This window comes from Zingiber officinale, chromosome 3B (assembly GCF_018446385.1).
Source record: "Zingiber officinale cultivar Zhangliang chromosome 3B, Zo_v1.1, whole genome shotgun sequence".
Taxonomy (NCBI): Eukaryota; Viridiplantae; Streptophyta; class Magnoliopsida; order Zingiberales; family Zingiberaceae; genus Zingiber; species Zingiber officinale.
In genome coordinates, this window is record NC_055991.1 from 7,031,586 (window position 1) to 7,056,239 (window position 24,654).

The window sequence follows — 24,654 nt, forward strand, 5'->3', positions numbered from 1 at the left end:
TGCTGTTTCTCCATCCACAAAGAGTTGCTTGAGTAGTCGGAGTTTGCTAGAGGCTAATCTATCGACAGATAAGGATCACCCACCTTATGGACAGCCATAGAGTAAAAACCCTAATCTCTGAACTACGTTAAAGGAAATATGTTAACGGTTTGCTTGTTCTTTCTTATTGTCTTTAGTTTAACTTTCTACTTGTTTTGTTTATATTTCCGCTTGCACACTAACATTGTAGAAAAGAGCAATTATTTGGGGTGCATGACTATTCAACCTCCCTTCTAGCTGGTCATACAAGATCCCCAATATTATTAAGGTAGGGTATCAAAGTACTTTATTGGCATGCCCTTTCATAGGACATATTGGAAAACATGTCCATGCCTCGAGAAGCGTGCACGTCGCCCGCCAGAACTCTATATAAAGGAAGTCCATCATCGGCGGAGGTACGTGTTATTATTGTTTGGTGCTACTTCTACTGTTGCTCCACTTCTTTTACAGTTCTAGTAACTGACTTGAGCGTCGTAGGACCAATACCGAGGACCCCTTTTCTAATTCGACACTGACGTTATTTATTTTACAGAGCAGAGCAGAGCGACCATCGGTCAGTGAAATTATCACATTCTTAATTTTTTACCTTCTCATTTTTGGACATAATCAACTACTATATATAATATTAAAATAAATTATTTCCTTTTTAATCGACATGATTAAAAATATTATACATAAAATACTTTTATATCAATTTTATTAAATATTCATCTTTAATGAAATTCGAACTCGATCTACTTCTTTATTTAATTTGTCTAAGAATGACAACTATTATTGTAATATTATTTAATAACTATTATAAAAATTTTATAGTTATTTTGATAACATTTAAATTATTTAAATTAATTTTATGTTCTATTTATAGTATTTTTAAAAAATTGAATTGATTTATTTTAATATATTTTATTAGCTATTTACTATCTACTATAACAACGTTGAAATAAACATGTTTCATAATAATATAAAAAAACAATAATTGGTGTACACTTCTCATTTTTGTCCAAAAAAATTGTAAATTGCAAAAGTATAAATAAATAATTTTAAAAAAAAAAACTACGCTACTTCTCCAATAGATAGCCGTCTGATTAAATGCAATATACTGATCGAACGGTTGATCTACATCGCGAAGCCCTAATCCGGCCACGACAAGACAAATAGAGGCGGCCGCCCACCTCCGCCCCGCTCTCGGCGTCTTCTTCCGTTATCCGGCGGCGGCACTCCACGAATCGGGCCCAAGGAAGGCGTTTCCATGGCGAGCAACCCGTCGCAACTGCTCCCTTCAGGTCCTTTCCTCCCTTTCTCTATTCCGATTGCCATCTCTGCTTCCTGATCCCTCATCTCTTACCCGCGCCTTGCAGAGCTCATCGATAGGTGTATCGGGTCGAAGATTTGGGTGATCATGAAGGGAGACAAGGAGCTCGTCGGAACCCTCAGAGGATTCGATGTCTACGTCAACATGGTCCTCGAAGATGTCACTGAATAGTAATGAACACTTCCTCCTACTGAATTTTAAACCACCGGTGCTTGATCTCTGCGTAGTGCTTCCAAGTTCTTCTTTAGCAAATTTAATGTTTGTCTAGATCGAGATTCTTGAAGGAGGTCCTTGTTAATGCAAGTTTTCTTTGATTCGTAATCGAAGTTTGAAGTAGGAGTAGTGTCTGGTGAACCTTACTTGAAGCTGTATAATAAATATGCTTCTTTCAATCTCGAAAAACTGGGAAGTGTTAAGCTTCTGTGTAAAAGGTAGTTTTGCAACTCTCTGATATCTCTTCTGGTAACTTTAGAAGTTCCCCAACTCTTGTCATTGACAATTGAAGGTTGATTCTGAACTTGACACCATGATTGCCATTACTCTGTTTCTTATAATCTTAACAGTACAAATAGTCTGCCCTGCTCTTGTTTTATGCTTTTAAATTGAAAATCAACTGGAGCATTGTTTTGATCTTGCCAATGGTAATGCTAAATGAAATTTCTGTTGCAGTGAAATCACATCCGAGGGGCGCAGGATAACAAAGCTTGACCAGATATTGCTAAATGGAAACAACATTGCCATTGTAAGCGAGCATCATTGTCTAATGTTACAGTTATTACTTACCTCTAGTCATATTTATCTTGTTTCAGCATTAGTTTGATTTTTAGTTTTTGAGAGAAGAATAGGTTTATATAATGTTATTTAGCCTTTAAATTCTCAGCTTATAACTTGAAGCATTTGAAGTTTTTAAAATTAGCTTGAGTACCAATACAGTATTCATCCAAGGACATTTTAAAAGCTTACTTTTGCTTTTGTATACGTGTTTATTTCGTAATGGATAATTGAATGTAGCAATTTATAAGAAGTTCCTGAATTTGTGAATAGTTAATTTCCTCAGAGCTTTCATTTATTATATTTTCATATTTTTTAGCTCTAATTGCAATATTCTGAAATATCTTGATAAGACAATCTTGTTTTAGACGAAGGCAATTTTACATTTGCAAAATAGATTCGTAGTTTGTTTTGTGGAGGGTAGGAAATGAGGTTTGTGAAGAGTTAGTTTTGGAAACTGGATATAGTGTGAATGATATCTTAGTTGTTCTTAGGGCTGTGAGGTATAATTGCAACTTAGGAGTTGTGATGTTAAACTGATCCTAGTTGTTAGTAATAGAACCGACCTTTTTAAACACTACAGAAGCAAGTTGCATAGAGAATGCAAAGAAGAAAAGATAAAAAAATGCAACATCGAATAAGGCATGCAAATTTAACATGGTTCAACAAGTTTGTCGATGACTATGATTTTGTGGAGAAATTTTTTATTGTAGCATTAATACTTCAATCATTGCATGCACACATACATCACAATATGATGAGATAGTACATTCCTCCTTTGATGAAGCAAGGTTTCGAGGGTGTATATGCATATCTGGATCCTGCAAGATCCAAATATCTAAATTTGGCTAGTTCAAAGACTATGAGTTTCGTTAAGCATGTCATTCGATGGAGACCGTTAACCCAGAAAGATACAACTTTACAGCCCCACTCAAAGGCTTTGGTGGAAATCACCCAGTTTGGAAACCCCATGAACATTGTGGCACTCTTGTACCCATATCACACTGGAGCTCTATAGCCAACCCCTGCCAGCTTATTAGGATGCAAGGATTCCAATATGTTCCCTACCAAAGAAACCAAGTTTTGCAGAAAAAGTCTCTGATCCCTGTCAATTGTTCCTCTACCTTCTTGCCACTCAGGTTTTTGTTTCTGAATGAAAAAAAAACAAACAAACATAGGTGTAATCACCAGTTTTCTACTCAGTTTGGTATCACAGTTGTTATAATCTTTGTCTTTCTTACCCTTCATCATGTATTATTTTATTTCTTTATCATGCATTTTACATAAGATTGGCATCTATTTGTCGTGCAGCTGGTACCTGGTGGTTCTCCCGATCCAGAATAATACTACCAACTTCATGTTTGCTGAATCATTCCAGGTGGTAGGATAGAATATTACTAGTATTTTCTCATATAACTCTGTAAGCTCATGTAATCTCTCTGTCATGTTTTGAATATCTTGTAGTTTACAGTATAGTGCTCTGATGTTTTGTGGTCTTCGTTCAAGTCATACTGCTATCTACTTGCTCAGTGCGTTTATTGATTGTGTGTGACGATAGGGCATTTTATTTTGCCAACGGAATGATGACGTGAATAGAGTGTTCACTTTGAATGGAGTAAATCGTTGTAATCCTTAAATGGGGCATTAAGATACTTTGACCAATTTGATTCGATAAGTTTGTCAGGCCGGTTCTAGGCCCCTCTCAGCTTGCCTGCTCCGATCAACTTGTCAATTTCATCTTCCGGATCCAACCTCTGTACTCTCCGAACCCTCCCTTTTGTTTTTTTTTCAACATAGCTGGCCTTAACATAGTTATCTGATTTTTATATTTAATTGTCATGTTATATTATGTTTAAGAGAGGTGATATTTAAGAGAGCTGATGAAACATTCTACCTCAGCCATGAAATTAGAGTAGATGAAACTAGCACTTTAGAATGCTCATTCTCCTAAATTATTCTTTCAAATATTGAAATTAAATGATTAAGGCAATGGAACATTTTTATCTCATTCAATGCCACACAAAAGATAACTAAATGTATAATAGAATCAATATCAATGACCCAAACTCAGAGAATATATAGGAACGGAAGGTATCATCTGAGAAATGTGGCTATAAATTGACAAATGCATTATGCACTTCCAAGGCAATTCAATGTGAACCCATAACTTTCCCCTTCAAAAATCATAAATGAAGAAGCGAAACCAAGTTCATAAATCAAACTTGGCAATCAAAAAGGCGACCTACATGCTTGATCTAGCAAATCTTTGCTAAAAAAAGTTCCAATCAGTGTTTCCAGCTCACCTTCCGTAGGATAGAAGATGCATTTCTTTGTCTTCTTTGGTTGTCGACTATTCCTGGTCTTTTGACTTTTGGACACCTACCCAGCGAGCATAATCAACCCACCTGTTCAACATAGAATCTGAACGTTAACTCACAGGAAAAACAAATACGCTTCAAGACATAAACACTAGGGGGAAAACAAATACGCTTCAAGACATAAACAAATACGCTTTAATGTATGTAATCAATATGCGACCAGACCAATTAACCTAGGCCGTTATAACCAATTAGCTTATTCAGGTTGCTGTCAGGATCAATTGACATTTCCATTGATCGATTCACCAGATTCAGACTAACAAACCAATAAACCGGAACATGACCGTTGAATTTTTATAATAATTTCTATGACTAAGATTTAGATATACCTATGTCCAGTTCACAGTTCAATTGGGTCGAACTGGGCTAGTCCAGTGTTTGGTTTCAAAATATTTTTCAAATGCAAATTAAATAAGTACTTACAGCAATGATCCCAAAATTGTGTTTCCTGTACGAACTGCAAAGCACAAGGCACTGAGTGCTAATTTGTTGTTATGAAGAAACGGTTCCAAGATACGTTGTTCAATGACACCAGCCAACAATTGATACCTGTTGGGCATCCAAATTTAGTGTAAGCAAACAGAACCAATATAAAAACTCAGATGTAATTGTTATCCAGCCAATCCTTACAAGTTCTGATCTTAACAAGTAAAAATACACACTTAAAAATGCATAAGTTGAATAAAATAGTTGCTAATCTCAGAAGGAAATTGAACAAAAATACACACCAATCAGTGTTTTCTGGAACTATGAATGTGAAAATTGAGTAGTTGACCAAACTAGAGACATGAAAAGCATTATAGTATAACTGCCAGAGCAGAGGATGGATGGTTTATATCCCTATGGAAACCAAGAATAGCTATGAAGAATTAGCCTAATCAAACTATGGAGTGAACTTCATGAGTAGTAGGTTCAAGTACAAGTTTTGCCTGCCATCAGCATTTAAGTTTATGTCCACACCCGAGAACTAATTTGGATCAAGCAGCAGAAAGCTTTTGAACCAAATTGCTTCCGCTGAAAATTGGGCAGAAGGAAAGGCAGGGAATCAGAAAAGCTTTTGGAGACGTCATTATTACCCTTGTACCAGTAGATGACACCAATCCTCAATGCCTTCTGTCTCATCAATGTTACCGTCCAACTGCACCACGATCTACAGCAGCGGCATCCAAGGTGCTGACAGGTATATTCTTCAGTGGGGACCCGAGATGTCAGCTCCACCATGGAATCCCAGTGTCACATAGGCGTCAATGCCTTAGTCGACTTCATTCTACAGATGCATCAAGGTTGCTCCTTTCCCTGTCGCTGCCAAGGCAGCTTAGGTTGCGGAGGAGAGACCAATGTTCTTGTTGTGGGAGCAAAAGAAAGGTCTAACAGGAGGTTTTGGTTATTTGATTTGTTTCACCTATCCTTTATCCTCATCTAAATTAGTGAAAGGTTTGCACTTCCTTTCTTTCCATCAATAAAAAATAAACAGCTCTAATTCTTTTTTATTCTTCCCTCCTCTCCTGCCCCATCTCTTTCCCTTCACTCCTTCCTTTCCCTCTAATTTCTCTTGCCAGTTAACGGAGCCTTGAAGCACTTCATGCTTTTCCAGGTTCACTAATTAATACATTGGAAGTTGAACATGCAATAAATGAGAGAGGTAAACATCCACCTGGGTTACGACTCATTATATCCAATAGTGATAAAGGTCTGGAGATGCTGCTTCATATAAGTCTTCGGCGTTGGTCGTTCTATCCTAGTGCATTCTCAGTAATTTCTATTCAGCCAGAAATAATCACCAGATATTGGATGGATTTTGGATGCAAAACCACATCATTAATCTTCAATTTAAGATAAGTTTCCGATCAGTAGTTCAGACTGATAAAACTTAGGAGCATCTTAAAAAAATTCCATATGGAATTTTCTCAATGTGAATGTGACTATTAGAATTTTTTTCCTAGTGTTTTACCGGCATGTCAAGACTATTTCCCCATAAATGAATGAATTAGATACCAAGGTTAGGCACATATTTAATAATGCAGACCTACTGGAGGTGTTAAATATTTATCGACTAGCATGGGGATAAGGGAGAAATACTCATAACCAAGTGACAGATCAAGAAAAAAAGCTTTGAAAAGTACTTGCATTTATGTTGTGTTTACTTGGATGGAAACAAAATAAAGAAAAGAAATGAACTCAAAGGATTCATTTCTTTTGCTTGCTAGAAAGGAAATAAAGAAGGTAGAATTTAATTCCATCCATGTCCTCTTATTTTATTTCCACCCAAACCTGGAAAAAATGGAGAGGAATGGAATATGAACACGTCGTAAACACAATTAAGTGATACAATTCCTCTGAATCCTCTCCATTCAATTCCCTATAAGTAACGATGATAAATGAAATGGAGTGAAAAATAAAAAATACAATTCATTTCCTTTCTCTTCTCTTCACTTGAAACTATTTCATCTCCCTTCTTATTTCCTCCCCTTTAAGAAAACACAACATTAGTTTGCTTCAAGAAACCACTGCATTGAGCAGGTCATTTATCACTACAAATAGGAACCCATCACTTCAAGAATTATAGATAGAATAGGATTTCCAAGTAATACTAATTTCTTTCTGTTAAGCTTTAAAAAAAAAATCAAAGAGCTATCAAGTGAGATTATGAAATATCTATCTTGACAACAAGGGTTATAGCTCGGTTGGTAGAGCACTTCCTTTACACGTGCATCAATGCTTTTCAAAGGAGCCAATTATGCAATGAACATAATTGATCGTATTGAAAATAAATGTCTTACTCCACATATTACTAGTAATCCATGTTTTTTTATGGCAAAAATGGATAATCAACCTTTCAACGAGAAAAAACTATTTTTCTTTTCATAATCTTTGATTATGTATTATCAATCTAGAGTATTAAAAAGATCAGAAGGAATTAGAAAAACATGGATACATAAGAAAAAATGCTTGATCCATAAAAGAGAAGGATTCCATTATTATAGAGGATAAATTTCTTATATCATTAGTTATATCATATTTATGGAGCAGCGAATTTTTGGGCTGAGCTGGATTTGAACCCGCGTAAACATATCGCCAACGAATTTACTGTCTGTCCCCATTAACCGCTCGGGCATCGACCCAGGAAGAATTCATTCTAGGCTTATGGATTAAACAACTAGAAATTCAGGTTAGGTGATCTAAAGGATCTTGTCCGTATTGCAGGGACAATATGAAAAGGCAGTGATGCATGAGCTCTGGTGTAAAAGTTTGGAAGTTACTAAAACTATGAGAAGTTTTATAGTTTTCCTACTCGCTGACACCATCTACCTACTACAGTTACTAAAACGAAGAAACCTTTTCCCTTTCGTCTTTCAGTTAACTCAAGAAACAATTATCTTAATGCGTGTCACAATAAATAAGCAGGTTCTCTAGTCAGAATAAAGAAAGAGAAGTCAAAAAGTCATGAATTTATACCTAAGGTTGCTTGAAATGGCCATGTAAACACCATAAGCAACACTGGTAGATACTATGGGCACGTCCTCTGTTTCAACTGCAACATCCTTGTTAATTCTCTGCCTTGCCTTGATCAAGGCATTGGTTACACCAGTTCCAATCTGTAAAACATCCAATAGAATCCACCAACATATTTTAACTGACAATTTCCATGATTATTGGATCAAATTATGAGAACAATTCGAGTTTTAAAGAAAACAGAACAACTATTAGGTATCCAGAGTCTATGTTTAAAAGAATGCATGATATTATGGCAAAACATTCAACCATGTTGATGAACTTCGAGCAAGTGGGTCTGAGAGGGGCTTCTTTATAGTGTAACTCGATAGTTGGAAGAAAAATGTGTTGCATAGAACAGAACTATTACAATTGCGTATAGCATTCAATAAAATGTCGAGTGAAAACATTAGCTTACATGCTACCCCGTAAATATTGATCCATGTTTAGCTTGCTACACAAAATAAAGGGCCCCACAAATAGAAAGTATTGTTACAACACTCAACAAAATTGATAAAGACGCGATATCACTGCAACTGTTGAGATGTAACATAATGCTATGACTGAAATTGGTGTTGATGTAGCCCCCATGGGCTGTCGAAGATGGTTCATGCAGGGGTGTTGCCCAGGGTCGATTCTCAATGGGTACGGAATGCCTTGCTGGTTGCCTTCCCTCCCTACATACACTACTGTTATTGGACAAAACCTCCCGTGATTTACCCCCTTCTGGGAAGTGTGGGCCACCCTGAAGGGGCGCCAAGGTAACATTTTCACCTTTTTGCAACTAAAATTGATGTTGATGTTCAAAAGTGACTCTGACCGAGTTGATATAAACTTCAAAAAAAAAAAGTTGATACAATGTTTTCCTTAACTTCCCCTTGAATTGAAGATGCTACAAGATGCAAAAATTTTAGAAGATGAAATGATAATTTTGAATGGGGTTTGAAAAAAAATTACAATTTAATATTGCCATGAGAAACAAAGAGAAAGAAGATTGAATAAATTTAGACATCTACTTGAGAGAGAGAGAGGATATTAGGATGGAAATAATGACTAATCTATGTTTTGAGGTTGCATCCTACTGAAAAATTAGTCTAAGGACAGGTTTACTTAGATGAAAAGATAGGAGGAAGGAAGAAGGGAGCAAGAGAAGACCTTGACTGTTCTACCTCACCTCGACTAGACATGAAGCATTTCACTTTGAGATGAGATCTACATTCCACCTCCTCTTCTTTAACACAAAATGGTCAAACGATTCATTTCGTTGTAGCTAATCAACACAAAATGTTTTTTTAAGCCATTCCTTATGTATCTGGAGAGGATATCCTATTTCTTCTTCAAGTTAAACCTTCATTACCATTTGAATAAAGTTAGCATTATTTAATCTGAATTTTTTTTTCAGTATGATATCTGGTGGATTTGTCTCTTGATTAAAAATTTAAACTATCCCAGAAGAATCCTAACTATAGTAAGAAAGAATAATTTGAAAATTTTCCGATCTGATGAGAATTGTATTGTCTGCAATTCAGTTTTGTTAGCCTTCAACATCTTTGTATTTCGTGGAGAACCCATAAAAAACACCACAATGACACAACTGCAACAGAATTTGCAATCAATGCTTTCAGAGGTGGCCAGCACATAATCAAAGTTATTTAACTATGCCAAAACAGAGATGATGATGCAACTCAGCGAAAAATTTAAAAAATTAGAGGTGTAGAAATCAAGAGCCAATTTTACTATTAGATGTTAACTATTGCCACAACAACTTGAAAAAAATGTGTAACTTCTTTTCCTTTCCTCTTTAAACAATCACAATATCTGATTCAATGCTAATACATTTCTGCTGAAGGTAACAACTCCCAGTCAACTCTAGCATAATTATAAAAATGACCTAATGGAAATTAAAAGGATAAAAAAATGTGTGTTGCAAGTTGACAAGCTCAAGCACATGGACCATCATGTATAAATAATTTATCGAAGGTATAATGAGGATGAAGCTATATAAGAAAGGTCAAAACTGAGTTTAAGAACTATACCACAACGATGGACTTGCACACCAAGCTGTGTTTCGCCCACCTATTTGAGACCAGGTGCACGGATCTTATCTTTGCATTGAACTCTATGTCATATTTCATGAAGATATAAATGCAAAATGAATTACTAATTATTCTTAGTAGGTGATTAGATGCATTAAAGAACCATGTTGCCAGCAAGTTGAATATCATTTTGATTGGTTAGTTATGTTAGATATGAAGGATCTGATCTCCATGTAAATGAGTCCAATACTAAATGAAACTGAGTTCAACCTTTGCTCAAGGTAAGTATCAAACATTTTCCTTATGCCGTAATTACTGATACTGAAGTCCTATTTCATGGTGCTACACAAGGAAACATGAGAAAATGAAGAAAAAAATATTTTACACTATTCAAGTATCAGTCAAGATGTAACCTTCAACATTTTTATTACAAGCACGGATATAATAAGCTACTATCAGACTTGAAAAAAAAGGAATGATTGAATAATTGGACAATTATGCCATACCAGGGAAGCACTAGTTCCAACAACAAAAAGCTTTGATCCATTTCTCTGCAAAAGAGGTGGAAGAATTTTAAGAAATAATTTGATGGCTAAGCATAAAGGAAGGACTTATTGGTTTGTTAAGATTGAATAAAACAAACGGTTATCAAGAAATGTCAATAGTTTACCACAATTGCACCAACCCTCTGCAAGAGTGAATATGATGTTCCAACTAAAGCAATCTGATAAGAAAATAACTCATATTTACTGATATTGTCAAAAGCATTTATAGACAAGTATAAGAACAACACTTACTTGAAAAGCATTATCAGGACAGCTATAGAAGAACTTTGTAATTGGTCCAGTGTTCAACTGAAGAGGTGCTCGTATTGATACTGTCGGAGCAGGAAGCCACACAAGCATGAAATCAGCTACTATGGCCATTACCTAAGCAACATTAAGAATTTAAAAATGACAGTTCATTTGTACGAACCTATTAATGTTGAGCACACTGTTAGATGTGTAAAATATGCAAGCAAGTCAAATCACCATCTATAACTAACTTAAAAGTTAGCAAGCTAATATGCTGATAAAAGTTGCTTATGCCAGCACAACCAAGCATGTTATGATTGTCATGGAGTGAGATAATGACCACATGACATAAGCTTCTTAATGTATACGAATAGTAGAAAAGTATAACATAGTAAAAAAGATGAAATGGGGCAAGAACAATCTTGAGGAATCACTATTTCCAATTTAAATAAATTTGCAAGTTATTCAGACTTCAAGCTTTGTCCACTAGACAATGTAGGTTTAAACAAGAGATAAGACTCTGAACATGAGATTACAACCTGTCGTTTGAATGCAGTAAAATCATCAAGTATTCATTTATTATGACCATGATCTTCACAACTTCCAAATAGCTCAATGTTCGTAGATATCAACTCAAGAATCCTGAGGACGCAACCCTTATATATACCACTCCAAAATACAAGGATCTAAGTAAAAACAAATTAAATCAAGAGAAAGTAAGGCAAAGATGATGAAAATAAAAAAAATAACAATTAGTACTTAACACTTCTATATGATATGGACTACATCAAATGGTATTAGGTTAATTGCTAAATTTGGCTAACTATTGAGGCCTGTAACAACATTAATCAAGAATTATAACAAATACATCAACTTCAAAGTTCAACCAATTATAATCTTATTGTATACAATTCACATGACATGTCCATGTGTCTCTGTTTCAATGTTAAATACCTCAATGAGGTGATCATGTTTCTTAGAAACATCAATTTTAGGTTCATTTTAGCAATTAGCTGCTAATTTAATTAAATTAATGTATATCTCTTAGCATTTGATTTTGAAATAAACCATGTGAACATGCCACACTTATTGATTGATGATACAATTGTCATACTTCTAAGTTTATCTATATATCTTATCAAATCTTATTTTCTTTATAATTGTCATTTCCTTCAAAGCTTAGTCGGTTTTCAGGAACTAACCATAAGTTAATTATAGATTCAACAATTTATCAGTAATGTTTCATTCTATATAACTGACCCAAATTCACGAATTATTAGGATTGTGTTCATCAATTTTGTATAAATCACAAAGCTCCTAACATGAAATTGAATTAGTTCATTAGTAGATAATCCACAAAACCATGTTAAAGTCCACAAAATAATTCCAGAAATGAAGCTTTAGGCTTCGTTTCATATTAGGAGAAGAAGAAAGAAATGGAAGCGGGGACCCACCTTTCCCTCTGTAGCTTCGCAAAGAAATTGGGGGGGGGGGGGGGGGGGGAGTGAGTCCACTCAAGAAGCATTTCCTCGTTTTAAGTAAAATTGCTTCTGCCCAAAGCACTGATGTGTCAGAATGACACTAATTAACTAAGAAAAAAAACTGAAATCATATTTTTGTTTATCCATTATAAGTTTTTAAATGATCAATTCCATAAACCAAAGAATCCTTCTCCCTTTCTTTCCCTTAGGAAAGAGAGGACAGGAAAAATCATGATTTCTATCCCCCAATGAAACATAACTAAAGGATTAATTTCATTATCATTCCCAATTAAATTCTTTCCTTATCCTCACTTCCCTTCCTCACACTTTCCTTCCTTACTAGGAAAACAACCAAAGCAAAGTAAGGAATTTATTTCACCTAAGCAATTTCATTCTGCCTTACATTTGAATGATTTTAGGTGCTTCTTTCAGATAACTTTGGAACTAAGGCAACAGATCATCTGCCGCTATGCTTTAGAATTGTAGTTTTTAGTCATCGTTAACCATTGTTGTTAAAGCATATGCATAACAATGTAAACATTGTAATTATTTGTGCCTCTTGTACTCTTCCTGCCTATAAGCATATGATATGATCTCCATGCCACATCAATTGCCCATGGTGCCACATAAGAAGAACATCATTTATACATATTCTAGAAGAACCAAGAAAGCATAACACCTGTACTACAATGCATAAAATAAGGAAGTAGGATGTAACTTCCATTGATAACTACCACCTATTTATATCTATATATAGTACTTAGGGCTAATAAGAAGTTTATTGTTGGAGCAATCGGTGTACGCTTAGGTTTTGATGTTTGGGCAAAGGGTTTAAGTTAGGGTTAGATGTATTTGATATGCGCTATTGAGTGTGCAGGTGGCATATGCTAAGAAAAGTCTAAGTGTGATCTTGGCAAAGGTGAAGTCTAAGCATGATAGTCTTGGCGGTGTAAGTTCAAGCTTGAGGCTTGTCCGTGTAAGTCCAAGTGTGACTTGGCAAAGGAAGACCAAACAACAAGGACAAAGCCGAAGGAAGCTCTTGAAGGTAAGGCGTGAAGGATGAAGAAGCATCAGAGGGACGTAAGGCTGATGGAGGAGCAAGAAGGCAAGGTCAAGGTTGTACAAGCGAAGACGAGTATACAAGTGATTGTACTCAGGGGTAAAACCCTAAGTTAGGGTTTACCAATCGACTGATGGTTGAGAACCAGCAAACCCAGAATGGAATTCCAGGGTTTGTAGTTCTAGGGTTACCAGTCGACCGCACAGTCGACTGGGAGCGAACAGAATGCTTCTATTTGCTCAACCCATGTGGTTCAGTCGACTGATCCATGTTTGGGCAGTCGACTGGATTCAAGCCGTTAGATTATAACGATTGAATTCCACAAGGGTCAGTCGACTGGTAAGTATGACAGTCGACTAGTGGCGGAAACATGACTTGGATGTTTCTTCCAAAGTTCTATATAATGGAGCTCGGGATGGTTGGCTTAGGTGACGAAAATAGACTTGGTTAAAGCCTATTAGAGTCTCCAAAGCTCCCAGTGTAATCCTTATGTGTGATCAAAGAGATTGTGGCGAGGTTTCTCTACAGAGAAGGAGGATTGAACAAGCAAGAGTTCCGGGGACTAATCCACCTACGGATTAAGGGATCGTCACCTCACGGACACGTCGTAAAGTGCGAGCATCATCTCCGAACCACGTTAAATCAACATATTAAAGATTTGATTGCTTTTTTTGTTGTTTTTAGTGTTAACTTTTGTATTCGTATTAGTCCTGTATTTCTGTTGTGCACTAATGAATACTCAGGAAGCGAACGATTTGGTGATCAAGGTCCTAATAATTGGTATCTAAGTGAGGAGCGCTCTTGAAGGACTAACCATTGAAAGGAGCAAACGTTAGAGAAAGAATGCGACGATTTTTAGAAATCGTCCGATACCAACAAGTGGTATCACAATGGAATCGGAAGGTGCACTAGGATGGGACATCCGAATTCCACCTCCATATGAGCGCGAAGACTTCGAGTATTGGAGGAAGCGCTTGGAGACATGGTTTTAAATGGATTGAACCATTGTATAGCGTTGGAGGAACCTTGTGAAGCTCCGACGGACAAGAAGGAAAAACGTCTCCAACCACGGTATTGGATCAAGGAGCAAAGGGAACAATTGAAGGCAAACATGGAGGTAACAAAAATTTTGATAACTTTATTGCGTCCTAATGTGTTATCTTGTGTAGGTGAGTACATTTCCCTTGGGACGATCTAGTGGCTAGCACATGAGTGTTGTCACCATGAGGTCTAGAGTTCGAATCTTGGCATAGCCGAGGTAAATGCCTCCCTCATGTGTCAGTCACTATTCCAAAGATTAGTAGTCACCCGTGATTTACCTCCTACATGTTGGTCCTGGGATGGGTTGGCGAAGGCGTTGGGGGCGAGTGTAGTCATCTTTTGCCACCATTGTGTAGGTGAGTACAAGTGTGCTCATGAGCTATGGAGCAAAGTAATTGCTCTTCATGAAAATCCTACACAAATCCAACAAGTGGAGGAGCTCAAGGAGAAGGGCTCATTAGTCCAAAAAGAGGAGAAGGACCAATCGAATGTTGAAACGTGCTCAACATCCGAATAGGAGGAAGAAGTGGAATCACCCACATCTTCGAGGAAATAAATGGAATCGTCCACATCTTCAAGGGAGAAAGAATAGTCCAAGACAAGTGAAGAAGAAATCTTAGAAGTGCAACTCTCAACAGCCTTTACTGAGAAGAGCGGGAATAACCACATCAAATGTTTTGAGTGTGGTAAAATGGGACACTATAAGAGTAGGTGTCTTTCGCTCAAAAAGGAAAAAGAGGTAACTCCTAAACTCAATTCAATTCATTTAGAATCTAATTTGAGTTGTAGGAAGAAGGAGAAGATGCACATAATGTGTTTCCCGTGTGGTGAGCAGGGACACTACTACATAAGATGCCCAAGAAAGGGAGCACTCAAGAAGATGGAGTGGGTGAAGCAATGGAGGAAGTGGAAGAAGCCATGTGGATGCTCGTGTCAAAGGGGAGCTCGAATGGTAAGTAGAAAGGTAAACCCTAACTTGAATTTTAATTCAAATGTTAATTCAAGTTCTAGGGATATGCATGCTAGAAATAACGTCGTTTATTTACCCATACATAATTTTGGATTTAGATACCAAGATAGGAATAGGGTCTACATAGTTAATAACCCTAAGAAATTAAATCCAAATGCTAAACCTAAACATAGTAGACCTAAGGAAAACTTAGGTGTTAATCCAAGAAGGGGAGACATATGCCTAGGAAGGTGGGTACGTCTAGGATTGTCCATGGTGGACAAGTTAATTCTAGGGTTAGAAACCTAGAATTGGAAAATCAAGCTTTAAAGGAAAAGCTTGATAGGTTAGAAAAAACTTAGAAAGATTCAATGTTGGATCTAAGAGTTTGGGTTTAGTATTGGGTTGTCAAAGACCCAATTGTGATACATCAGGTTTAGGATACTGATCATCATCCCCTAAGGCTAAAGCAAGGCCACATGCAATGATTGCACGTGCTAATAGCAAGGGAAAAATCTCCAAGGTCAAAGAAAAGATATATGCAAGGGTTGCATATAAATATGGCAAAGAGAAGAAATCCAAGGATAAGTTTATTGGTTGCTACTCAGAATATCGTGTCGGTTCCCCTGTACAAAAATTTTGTACAAGTCCTGAATCTTTCCTAACAACCTATTGTGTTATTTAGAAATTAAATTTGGAATCGCAAACCGAACTTAACATTATTGATTCCAAATTCAACTTATCTGTTCTTAGAGGTTTAGACTTGGATCGCAAACGATGCTTAACATTATTGATCTAAATCTACCCATGTTACAAATTCGATCAAATATTTATTTCAGAGATTGACTTCCAGGTTAAACATGGCGAGGCACTAGGCCTTCTTGGGTATGGGATCATCCACCACTTCCTAGACAAAGCCTTTCAACGAAATTCAATATTTAATCTCCTTATAGTAACCCTAGGTTTAACCAATAAGAACAATCGAATCACAAGATCGAAAAACAAAAGAAACACAAATCGAATCATAAATCCGAAAACCTAGAATCACTAGCCTCTTGTGTTTGGTATTCCAAGATCTAAACAAAAGGATGAACTAGCTATGATGCGGAAACTAATAACTAGTTATACCTTTTGTAGCTTATAGACCTCACGATCTTCTGTCGTATTCCTCTTCTTATCTCGGATGTCGTGTGGGTGACGATCTACCAAGACGAAAATCCACCCAAGCTTCCTTCTTCTCCAAGCAAGTTTCGGCCACCAACAATCTTCAAGAGATGAAGAACTTTCGGCCACCAACCAAGCTCCAAGGGATGCTATGAAACAAAGCCTCCTATCTCTCCTTCTTCCTCTAACAAGATCCGGCCACCACCAAGCTCCTTGAGATGAAGATGCCACCGGCCACAGAAGGAAGAAGAATAGGAGAGGAAGAGGAAGAGAGGGCAGACCACCACCAAGGAAGAGAGAAATAATAGAAGATATATTGTTATATGAGGTGAGACACCTCTACCCTCTCTTTTATATTCCTTGGTTTTGGCAAATAAGGAAAGTTTTAATTAAAACTTCCTTAATTTCCTTGCCAATGAAAGGAAAATTTAATTAAAAATTCTTTTTATTTATTAATGTGGCCGACCCCTACAACTCCTCCAAACAAGGAAAGTTTTAAACACAAAATTAAAACTTCCTAATTTGTTTCCGGAAATTTTTAAAATAAAAATTTCTCTTTTAAAAATTCCTTCATGGTTGGTTATAAAAGGAAACTTTTATAAATTAAAATTTTTCTATTAAAACATGTGGCTGATTACAATAAGGAAAGTTTTCTCCAAAATTAAAATCTTCCTTTCAATCTACAAATAAGGAAAGATATCAAATCTTTCTCTTAATCCTTTGTAGAAACTATAAAAGGTAAAATCTTAATTTTAAAACTCTCTTTTAAAATTATGTCTTCCACATTAGGAAAGATTTTAAAAAATAAAATCCTTTTAATTTTATTGTGGCCGACCACCTAAGCTTGGGTTCAAGCTAGGCCGACCACACTTCAACCCATCCAAGCCTTATCTTGGCCGGCCCTTGCTTGGGCTTCAAGCTTGGCTTGGCCGGCCACCTTGGGATGGGTAAGAAGGTGGGTTTAGGTGGGTATAAGACTTTATAACTAAGAGGCTATGACAGGGACCGAAAGGAGAAATTGATTTTGGTCTCCCGATGAACTTGAACTTCCCGTGTTCGCCCCGAACACTCAACTCGAGTTCATCAATAATAACTCATACCATTAAAGAGTTATTATTGAACTACCGCACCAATCTCATATTACTATATGGACTTCTTCTTATCATAAGTGTGTTAATCTCCTTGTGTTTAAGATATAGAATGTCCACTAATTAAATGAGTTACTAACAACTCACTTAATTAATATCTAGCTCCAAGAGTAGTACCACTCAACCTTATCGTCATGTCGGACTAAGTCCACCTGCAGGGTTTACATGACAATCCTTATAAGCTCCTCTTGGGGACATCATCAACCTACATTACTAGGACACAGTTTCATTCTATAATCAACAACACACCGTATAAATAATACCATTTCCCAACTTATCGGACCTATTGATTTATCGAACTAAATCGCACCCTTTGATAAATTAAAGAAATGAATATTGAGTATATGTGCTTGTTATTATATCATGATTAAGAGCACACACTTCCATAATAACAAAGGTCTTGTTCTTTTATGCAGTCAGTATAAAAAGAACTAATCTTAAATGGTCCTGCTCAATACACTCAGAGTGTACTAGTGTAATTTTATAGTTAAGATAAACTAATACCTAATTACACTACGACCTTCCAATGATTTGTTCCTATCCATCTTAGTAGTGAGCTACTGTTTATAATTTATAAGGAACTGATAACATGATCTTCTGTGTGTGACACCACACACCATATTATTTACAATATAAATTAATTGAACAACTACACTTAGCATATAAATGTAGACATTTGACCAATGTGATTATTTATTTCAAAATAAATGTTTACAAAAAGCTAGGCTTTTAGTATACACTCTAACAAAGTCAACTAAGGATAAATCATCCAAGGTTAATGACACGGAGAAATTAACCAAAGACAAAGTGTCTGAGGTTAAGAGAGTAAAGTGGTTAGATTAATTGTCACCCGAGGTGCATCATAGTGGTCTAACCATAATAGATGAGTCACCTAGGAAGGTGGCTAGGATTAAGAGATCTAAGGGGAGCTTAAAGAATCAATTTGGGACCCATAGTCAATGGATCTCAAGTGGACCTTGCTTGGGATTCTAAATGTGTCATAAAACATGTCAAAGGATTCAGAAATGGACTTGAGCATCTAAACTAGTTGGTTGGCACAATTGGGATGAGATTCATGCATGAAAATATGAAATGAGATTCATATTGCATGAAAATTGGTTTTAGATGTATAAATTTCATATAAACTAATGCTAGGGATGCAATATAGTTTAGTATGGGCAGATACATCAAGAGCAAGACAAAATTAGGACTTTAGGTCAAGATTCAATTGTACCATTTAGATAGTTTTGAATTTTAGGTCTATCTTGGGATCCATGATGAATTAATTTTTAATTCTATTTTTCCCAAGTAGATAATGATAAAACATACTTTTCTACAAAATTTGAAATTTTTTGGAGGTCTAAGGAATTTCTAGTGCTTTTCTAAAATTGGGTTCAGAAATAAGTTTAGGCTGAAATTTTAGTGTCAATCGACTACTATTAGAAACCAGTCGACTGGGGACTATGACAGTCGGCTGAGACAGTCTGAAACTTTTTTCCAGCAATAGGAAATTACTAAAAAGATGATATGCATGTATGTAATCAAATGAGCGGGGGGGGGGGGGTAATACATGATGATTATGATCATTAGAAGTATAAGAGTCTAATAATTGGGATATTGTTGGAGCTCTTTTTGATGTATAGTAAAGGGGAAGAAATTTAGGTTTAAGTGGGAAACCTAAATACCTTCGCAAGGAATCCTAGCTCAAGGGGGAGGTAAAGATTAGGTTCCATTGTATATGCATGAGTATATTGCATATTTATTTATATATGTAATTGTCGCTATATTATTTCTCTAACTTAAATGGTTGGCAAATATCAAAATGAGGAAGATTGTTGGAGCAATCAGTGTACCCTTAGATTTTGATATTTGGGCAAAGGGTTTAAGTTAGGATTTGTATCTGTATTTGATAAGCACTATTGAGTGTGCAGGTGACAGGTGCAAAGGAAAGTCCAACTGTGATCTTGGAAAAGGTGAAATCCAAATATGGGAGTCTTGGCGGTGTAAGTCCAAGCTTGAGGCTTAGCCATGTAAGTCCAAGTGTGATTGGCAAAGGAAGATCCGACAATAAAGACAAGGTCGAAGGAAGCTCTTGAAGGCAAGGCGTGAAAGATAAGGAAGCATCTGAGGGACGCAAGGCTGATAGAGGAGGCTAGAAGGCAAGGTCAAGGTTGTGCGGGTAAGAACAAGTACATGAGTGATTATACTTAGGGATAAAACCCTAAGTTAGGGTTTGTATTGGTAACCCTACTAGTAGATTGGACCAATCGACCGCATAGTCGATTGGGAGCGAACAGAATGCTTCTGTTCACTCAACCCATGTGGTTCAGTCGACTGATCCATATGGGTAGTCGACTGGATTCGAGCTGTTATGTTGTAACAGTCGAATTCCACAAAGGTCAATCGACTGGTAAGTATAGTAGTCGACTGGTGGCGGAAACACGACTTGGGTGTTCCCTCCTGAGCTTTATATAATAGAGCTCGGGGTGGCTCACTTAGGTGATGAAAATAGACTTGGTTAAAGTCTATTAGAGTCTCCAAAGCTCTCAGTGTGATCCTTGTGTGTGATCAAGAGATTGTGGCGAGGTTTCTCCACCGAGGAGGATTGAGCTAGCTAGAGTTTTGGGGACTAATCCACCGATGGATTCAGGGATCGTCCACCTCAAGGACACGTTGTGGAGTAGGAGTAGAGCTGTCAGACGGGTCAACCCGTGGGAGGGCGAGTCGACCCGTGGGAGGGCGGGTCGACCCGTGGGAGGGCGGGTCGACCCGTGGCGGGCTTACCATTTGGCGGGGCGGGGCGGGCCAACCCGCTAACTTGGCGGGCTGGAAAATTTCCAACCCAACTCATTCTAAGGCGGGTTGCGGGTTTGGCGGGCCAACCCGCGGGCCCATCAAAAATTTTTAAAAAAATTTAAAAATATTTCATATCTTCAACATTTTACTTCGAAAAAGTTTTCTACAATTAACAGGGTGCTTGGTTGGATGGAATGAGAGTAAGGAATGGAAAAGGGATTGAAAATGGGTATTTGGTTTGGGGGATTAGTGGTGGGTCCCATGGATTCATTACTCTAAACATGGGAATGAGTCATTCCTTAGTAAAAGGAGGGGAATGGGAAAATCTCCATTTCCATTACCTACTTCTATCAATCCCATTCTTATTCCCATTCCTTTCAATGAACCAAGCACCCCCTAAATGTATACATAAACATGTATTTTAAATATAAATGAACACAAACGAGTATTTATGTTGGATGAAAAGTACTATTTTTATTTCAAAATTATAACAAAGAAAGATAATAAATTAGCCTAAAACTTAGCTTACATGTGTTTTTCAACCCGCGGGTCAACCCAAGCCCGAGTGGGCCGACCCGCGCGGGTCGCGGGCCTAGGCGGGTCGGCCCACGACGGACTTGGGTTGATAAAATTTCAACCCAACCCGCTTAAATTGTTTGGCGGGGCGGGCCAACCCGACGGGCCCAACCCAAATTGACAGCTCTAAGTAGGAGCATCATCCCCGAACTATGTTAAATCAACGTGTTAGCGGTTTGATTGTTTTCTTTTTTATTTTTAGTATTAACTTTTGTATTCATATTAGTTCTATATTTCCACTGTTCACTAACGAATACTCAAGAAGCAAACGATTTAGGTGACCGTCTATTCACCCCCTCCCCCCCCTCTCTCTCTCTCTCTCTAACCGATGATCAAGGTCCCAACATTTATTTCTAAGAAATTGCTATTTGTTTTCGTATTTAGAGGTTTGTCCACTCCAAAAGGACAAATGTATTGTAAGAATTCTACATGATAGCAGTGAGATACATATTCGTTTTCCTTAAAATAAATTCTCGAATACTTTGGTATCAAAGACAACAAAATCCTTTCCCACATCCGCTACCACAATTGTGAATACTCGATCAACTCTGATGCCCGACGATCTTGTACATTCTCTCCTCCACCTATACCAGAGGCCATCATACAACAACTTATGACTATCAATTCCAAACTTATAGTTTAGATGCGTTAGCCACTGATGTGGCTGTTCTTAAATAACAAGCCCATATTCCTACGATGGGTGGTACGAGCCGCAAGAATGATGATCAATAACGTTCAATCCATACCGACGAATATGACAATTCATGGAAGCGTAATTTTTCATGTAAACAGCACACCAGAATAAATTTCCCAACGTTTGAGGGTGGTAGTCCTAGAGGTTGGATTCTCAAAGCAGAAAAATATTTTTGTTATTACAAAACACCAAAGAACTTGAAAGTAGATGTGGCTGCCATGTACTTAAAGGGTGATGCATTAGATCTATTCGCTTGGATTAATAGTGAGCGGTCGTTGGTATACTGGGAAAATTTAGTTAAAGAGTTACAAGAGAATTATGGTCCAACCAAATTTCAGAATCTTGATGAATATATTTGTAGTATTTTGCAAACTCACGACGTTCAAGAATATCACCAGGAATTTGTTAAAAGGGTTACTCGTGTACAACATTAGTCGGAACATTGCCTCTTAGGTGTTTTCTTGAATGGATTACTAGAGGAAATAAAAAATGATGTTCGAGTCCACAAACCTCGGAGTATTTATAAAGGAATGAGTTTAGCCTTGGAATATGAAACAAAATCAAAGATGAATAAAAATTTCAAGGGTGTAACAGTGGTTGTGCAAGGTCGAAACAACACCAGTTACATTCCCCGGCAGAATACCAACTTCAACATTAATCGGTCTTTCCCATCAACTCATCTTTCAAACACTACTCCACCAATGAAATTCTGGGATACAGAAAAACAAGCACAACGAGACAAGGGCCTTTGTTTTCATTGTAATGAAAAATTCAGTCCTAGACATCGATGCAAACCAACATTATTTTCATTATTAGAAATTGCTGATAACAAAGATGAGGCTATCCGTTTAGAGGAAACAGATGAAACTGAAATAAAGGGAAGAGAGGAATCTCTTTTCACGCTATTCTCGGTAGTTCTTTCGACACTATAATGAAAGTACAAGGAACTCTCTATGGTCGTCCAATGTTGATCCTCATTGATAGCGGTTCCACACACAATTTCATATCTGACAAGTTAGTTGATGACCTTCGATTGCTAATACAATCAATGCCTACATTTGGTGTGCAGATTGGTAATGGAGAAATCATATGTTGCAGCAAAATTTGTAAGGCAGTTAAAGTGCAGTTACCGGGCTTGAGTATTCTCCAAGATTACAATACTTTCTCGGTTGGAGGCACAAATCTCGTATTGGGAATAAAATGGTTAGCTTAAATACTCTACAAGCAAATTGGAATGAGATGTTTTTTATTTTCCATGTAGAGGGCAAATAGTACAAACTTCAGGGGTAACAATACCATCTTATTTAGAAGCTACATTCCAATATTTGGCTAAGGAGCAAGCTACAGAATTTGTCACACAAATGATTACAACAACCAAAGCACGACTTGCCAATACTCCTGCCAAACCACTGGTTACAACATCTCCAGTCGACTACTTATTAGGTTGATTTGAGGCTATGTTTCATAAACCTAAGGCGCTTCCGCCCTTTAGACACCACTCACATTCTATCCCGTTAATACCATTGGCTACAACACCAAACTTTAGACTATACCGCTATCCTCATTCTCAAAAAATGGAAAGTGAAACACGAGTGACCGAATTATTGAAATTAGGATTTATACAGCCAAGTACTAGTCCGTTTGCAAGTTCCGTACTTTTAATGTAGAAGAAAGATCAATCTTGGTGCATGTGTATGGATTATAGGCGCCTTAATCAAATTACTATCCCTGATAAATATCCAATCCCCAATATAGTGTTGGGCCCCTAGTGACTGGCTAGAAGGGGGGTGAATAGCCCTGAAAATGCAAAGTCAAACATTTCTTGATCTTATAGCTTGATTAAAACAAGCACTTGTACAAAAAAAATTAAGAAGATAAATAATTAAAAGAAAGATGTCTGAAAAGATTTACTTGGTTTGTAATAAGAGGATTGCTAATCCAAGGTAAATGAAGCTCACTATGAAGATCTCCTTAGGACAGAGTAACCTCTTACAACGTTGATAACTCACACAGTAGTAGACCAGAAAGAGAAATTGATTACAAGTGTTGTTATTTAACTACTGAAATCAAGGTTGCATTTATAGCGCTGATCCGGACGCCTGGAAGGGTTCCGGGCGTCTAGAGATGGATAAAATTTTATCCATAACGCAACGGATCGTGACAACTTGGCAAAAGATAAACTTTGTGGTCTGAGCGCCTAGACCAGGTCCAGGCACCCAAACCGGGCTGAACAAGCTCGACCAGGGCGCAAGCTCGGGGTGCCCGGACTGGGCTAGACACTCAACAGTCTGTTAACTGTCCAGTCTCTCCTGTTCCGACTCCGCTCGCTTAGGTGATTTCGGCTATCTGGAATAGGGTTCACCCGAACTCATTTTCTGACCTTCTCGAGCAATCTTCCGCTCCGGCTTCTAGTCCCTCGGAAACGCTACGCGCCTCCTAGTCTGCCAGCGTACTTTTCCGCAACATCTCGTCCCTCGGACGCACCAAGCCCGTCAACTCTCTCCCATGCCGTCTTTCTCACTAGCTGCGTCTTTCGTGCGACTTTCTGTGCTCCTAAATTCCTGCACACTTAAGACACAAGGCATCAAAATAACAACAGGACCTAACTTGACTTAGTTGATCACATCAAAACCTCCATGGGGTACTTACAATCTCCCCCTTTTTGATGTGGATCAACCCAAGTTAAGTTAGGGTAAGACAAGATATTAAATTAAATTACTATGCAAGTTTAAAAGATTAGATATAAATATTTGAAAAATGTACCTCCCCCTTAAATTTAACTTCTAACTATCCCTCTTTGATCACATTAAAAATAAAGGTGTTGCTAAATTAAATTAAAGTCCAAGGAAGACACAGACAGTGACTAATAATTAAGTTATTATTTGTTGAAAAAGTAATTTTCAACAAAAAAAAAATTAAAAAT

The 24,654-nt window shown here is 37.2% G+C and overlaps 2 protein-coding genes across 2 annotated transcripts in view; one reads left to right on the forward strand and one right to left on the reverse strand.

The window, feature by feature from the left end:
- Window positions 1–1,163: 1,163 nt before the first annotated feature.
- On the forward strand, window positions 1,164–3,627 carry LOC122055725 (sm-like protein LSM5). Its single transcript, XM_042617298.1, has 4 exons — window positions 1,164–1,322; window positions 1,398–1,521; window positions 2,021–2,093; window positions 3,434–3,627. The coding sequence occupies exons 1-4, from the start codon at window positions 1,289–1,291 to the stop codon at window positions 3,464–3,466; spliced, it is 264 nt and encodes an 87-aa protein (XP_042473232.1). The 5' UTR covers window positions 1,164–1,288; the 3' UTR covers window positions 3,467–3,627.
- A 552-nt stretch (window positions 3,628–4,179) lies between these two features.
- LOC122055726 (protein RETICULATA-RELATED 4, chloroplastic-like) overlaps window positions 4,180–24,654 on the reverse strand; it is a 28,686-nt gene continuing 8,211 nt past the window's right edge. Inside the window, exons 3-8 of the mRNA XM_042617299.1 lie at window positions 10,826–10,957; window positions 10,699–10,752; window positions 10,535–10,579; window positions 7,957–8,096; window positions 4,924–5,049; window positions 4,180–4,527 (exon numbers count right to left, since the gene is read on the reverse strand). Coding sequence (XP_042473233.1) covers window positions 4,473–4,527; window positions 4,924–5,049; window positions 7,957–8,096; window positions 10,535–10,579; window positions 10,699–10,752; window positions 10,826–10,957 — 552 coding nt within the window. The 3' untranslated portion in view covers window positions 4,180–4,472. The remainder of the gene's footprint in view (window positions 4,528–4,923; window positions 5,050–7,956; window positions 8,097–10,534; window positions 10,580–10,698; window positions 10,753–10,825; window positions 10,958–24,654) is intronic.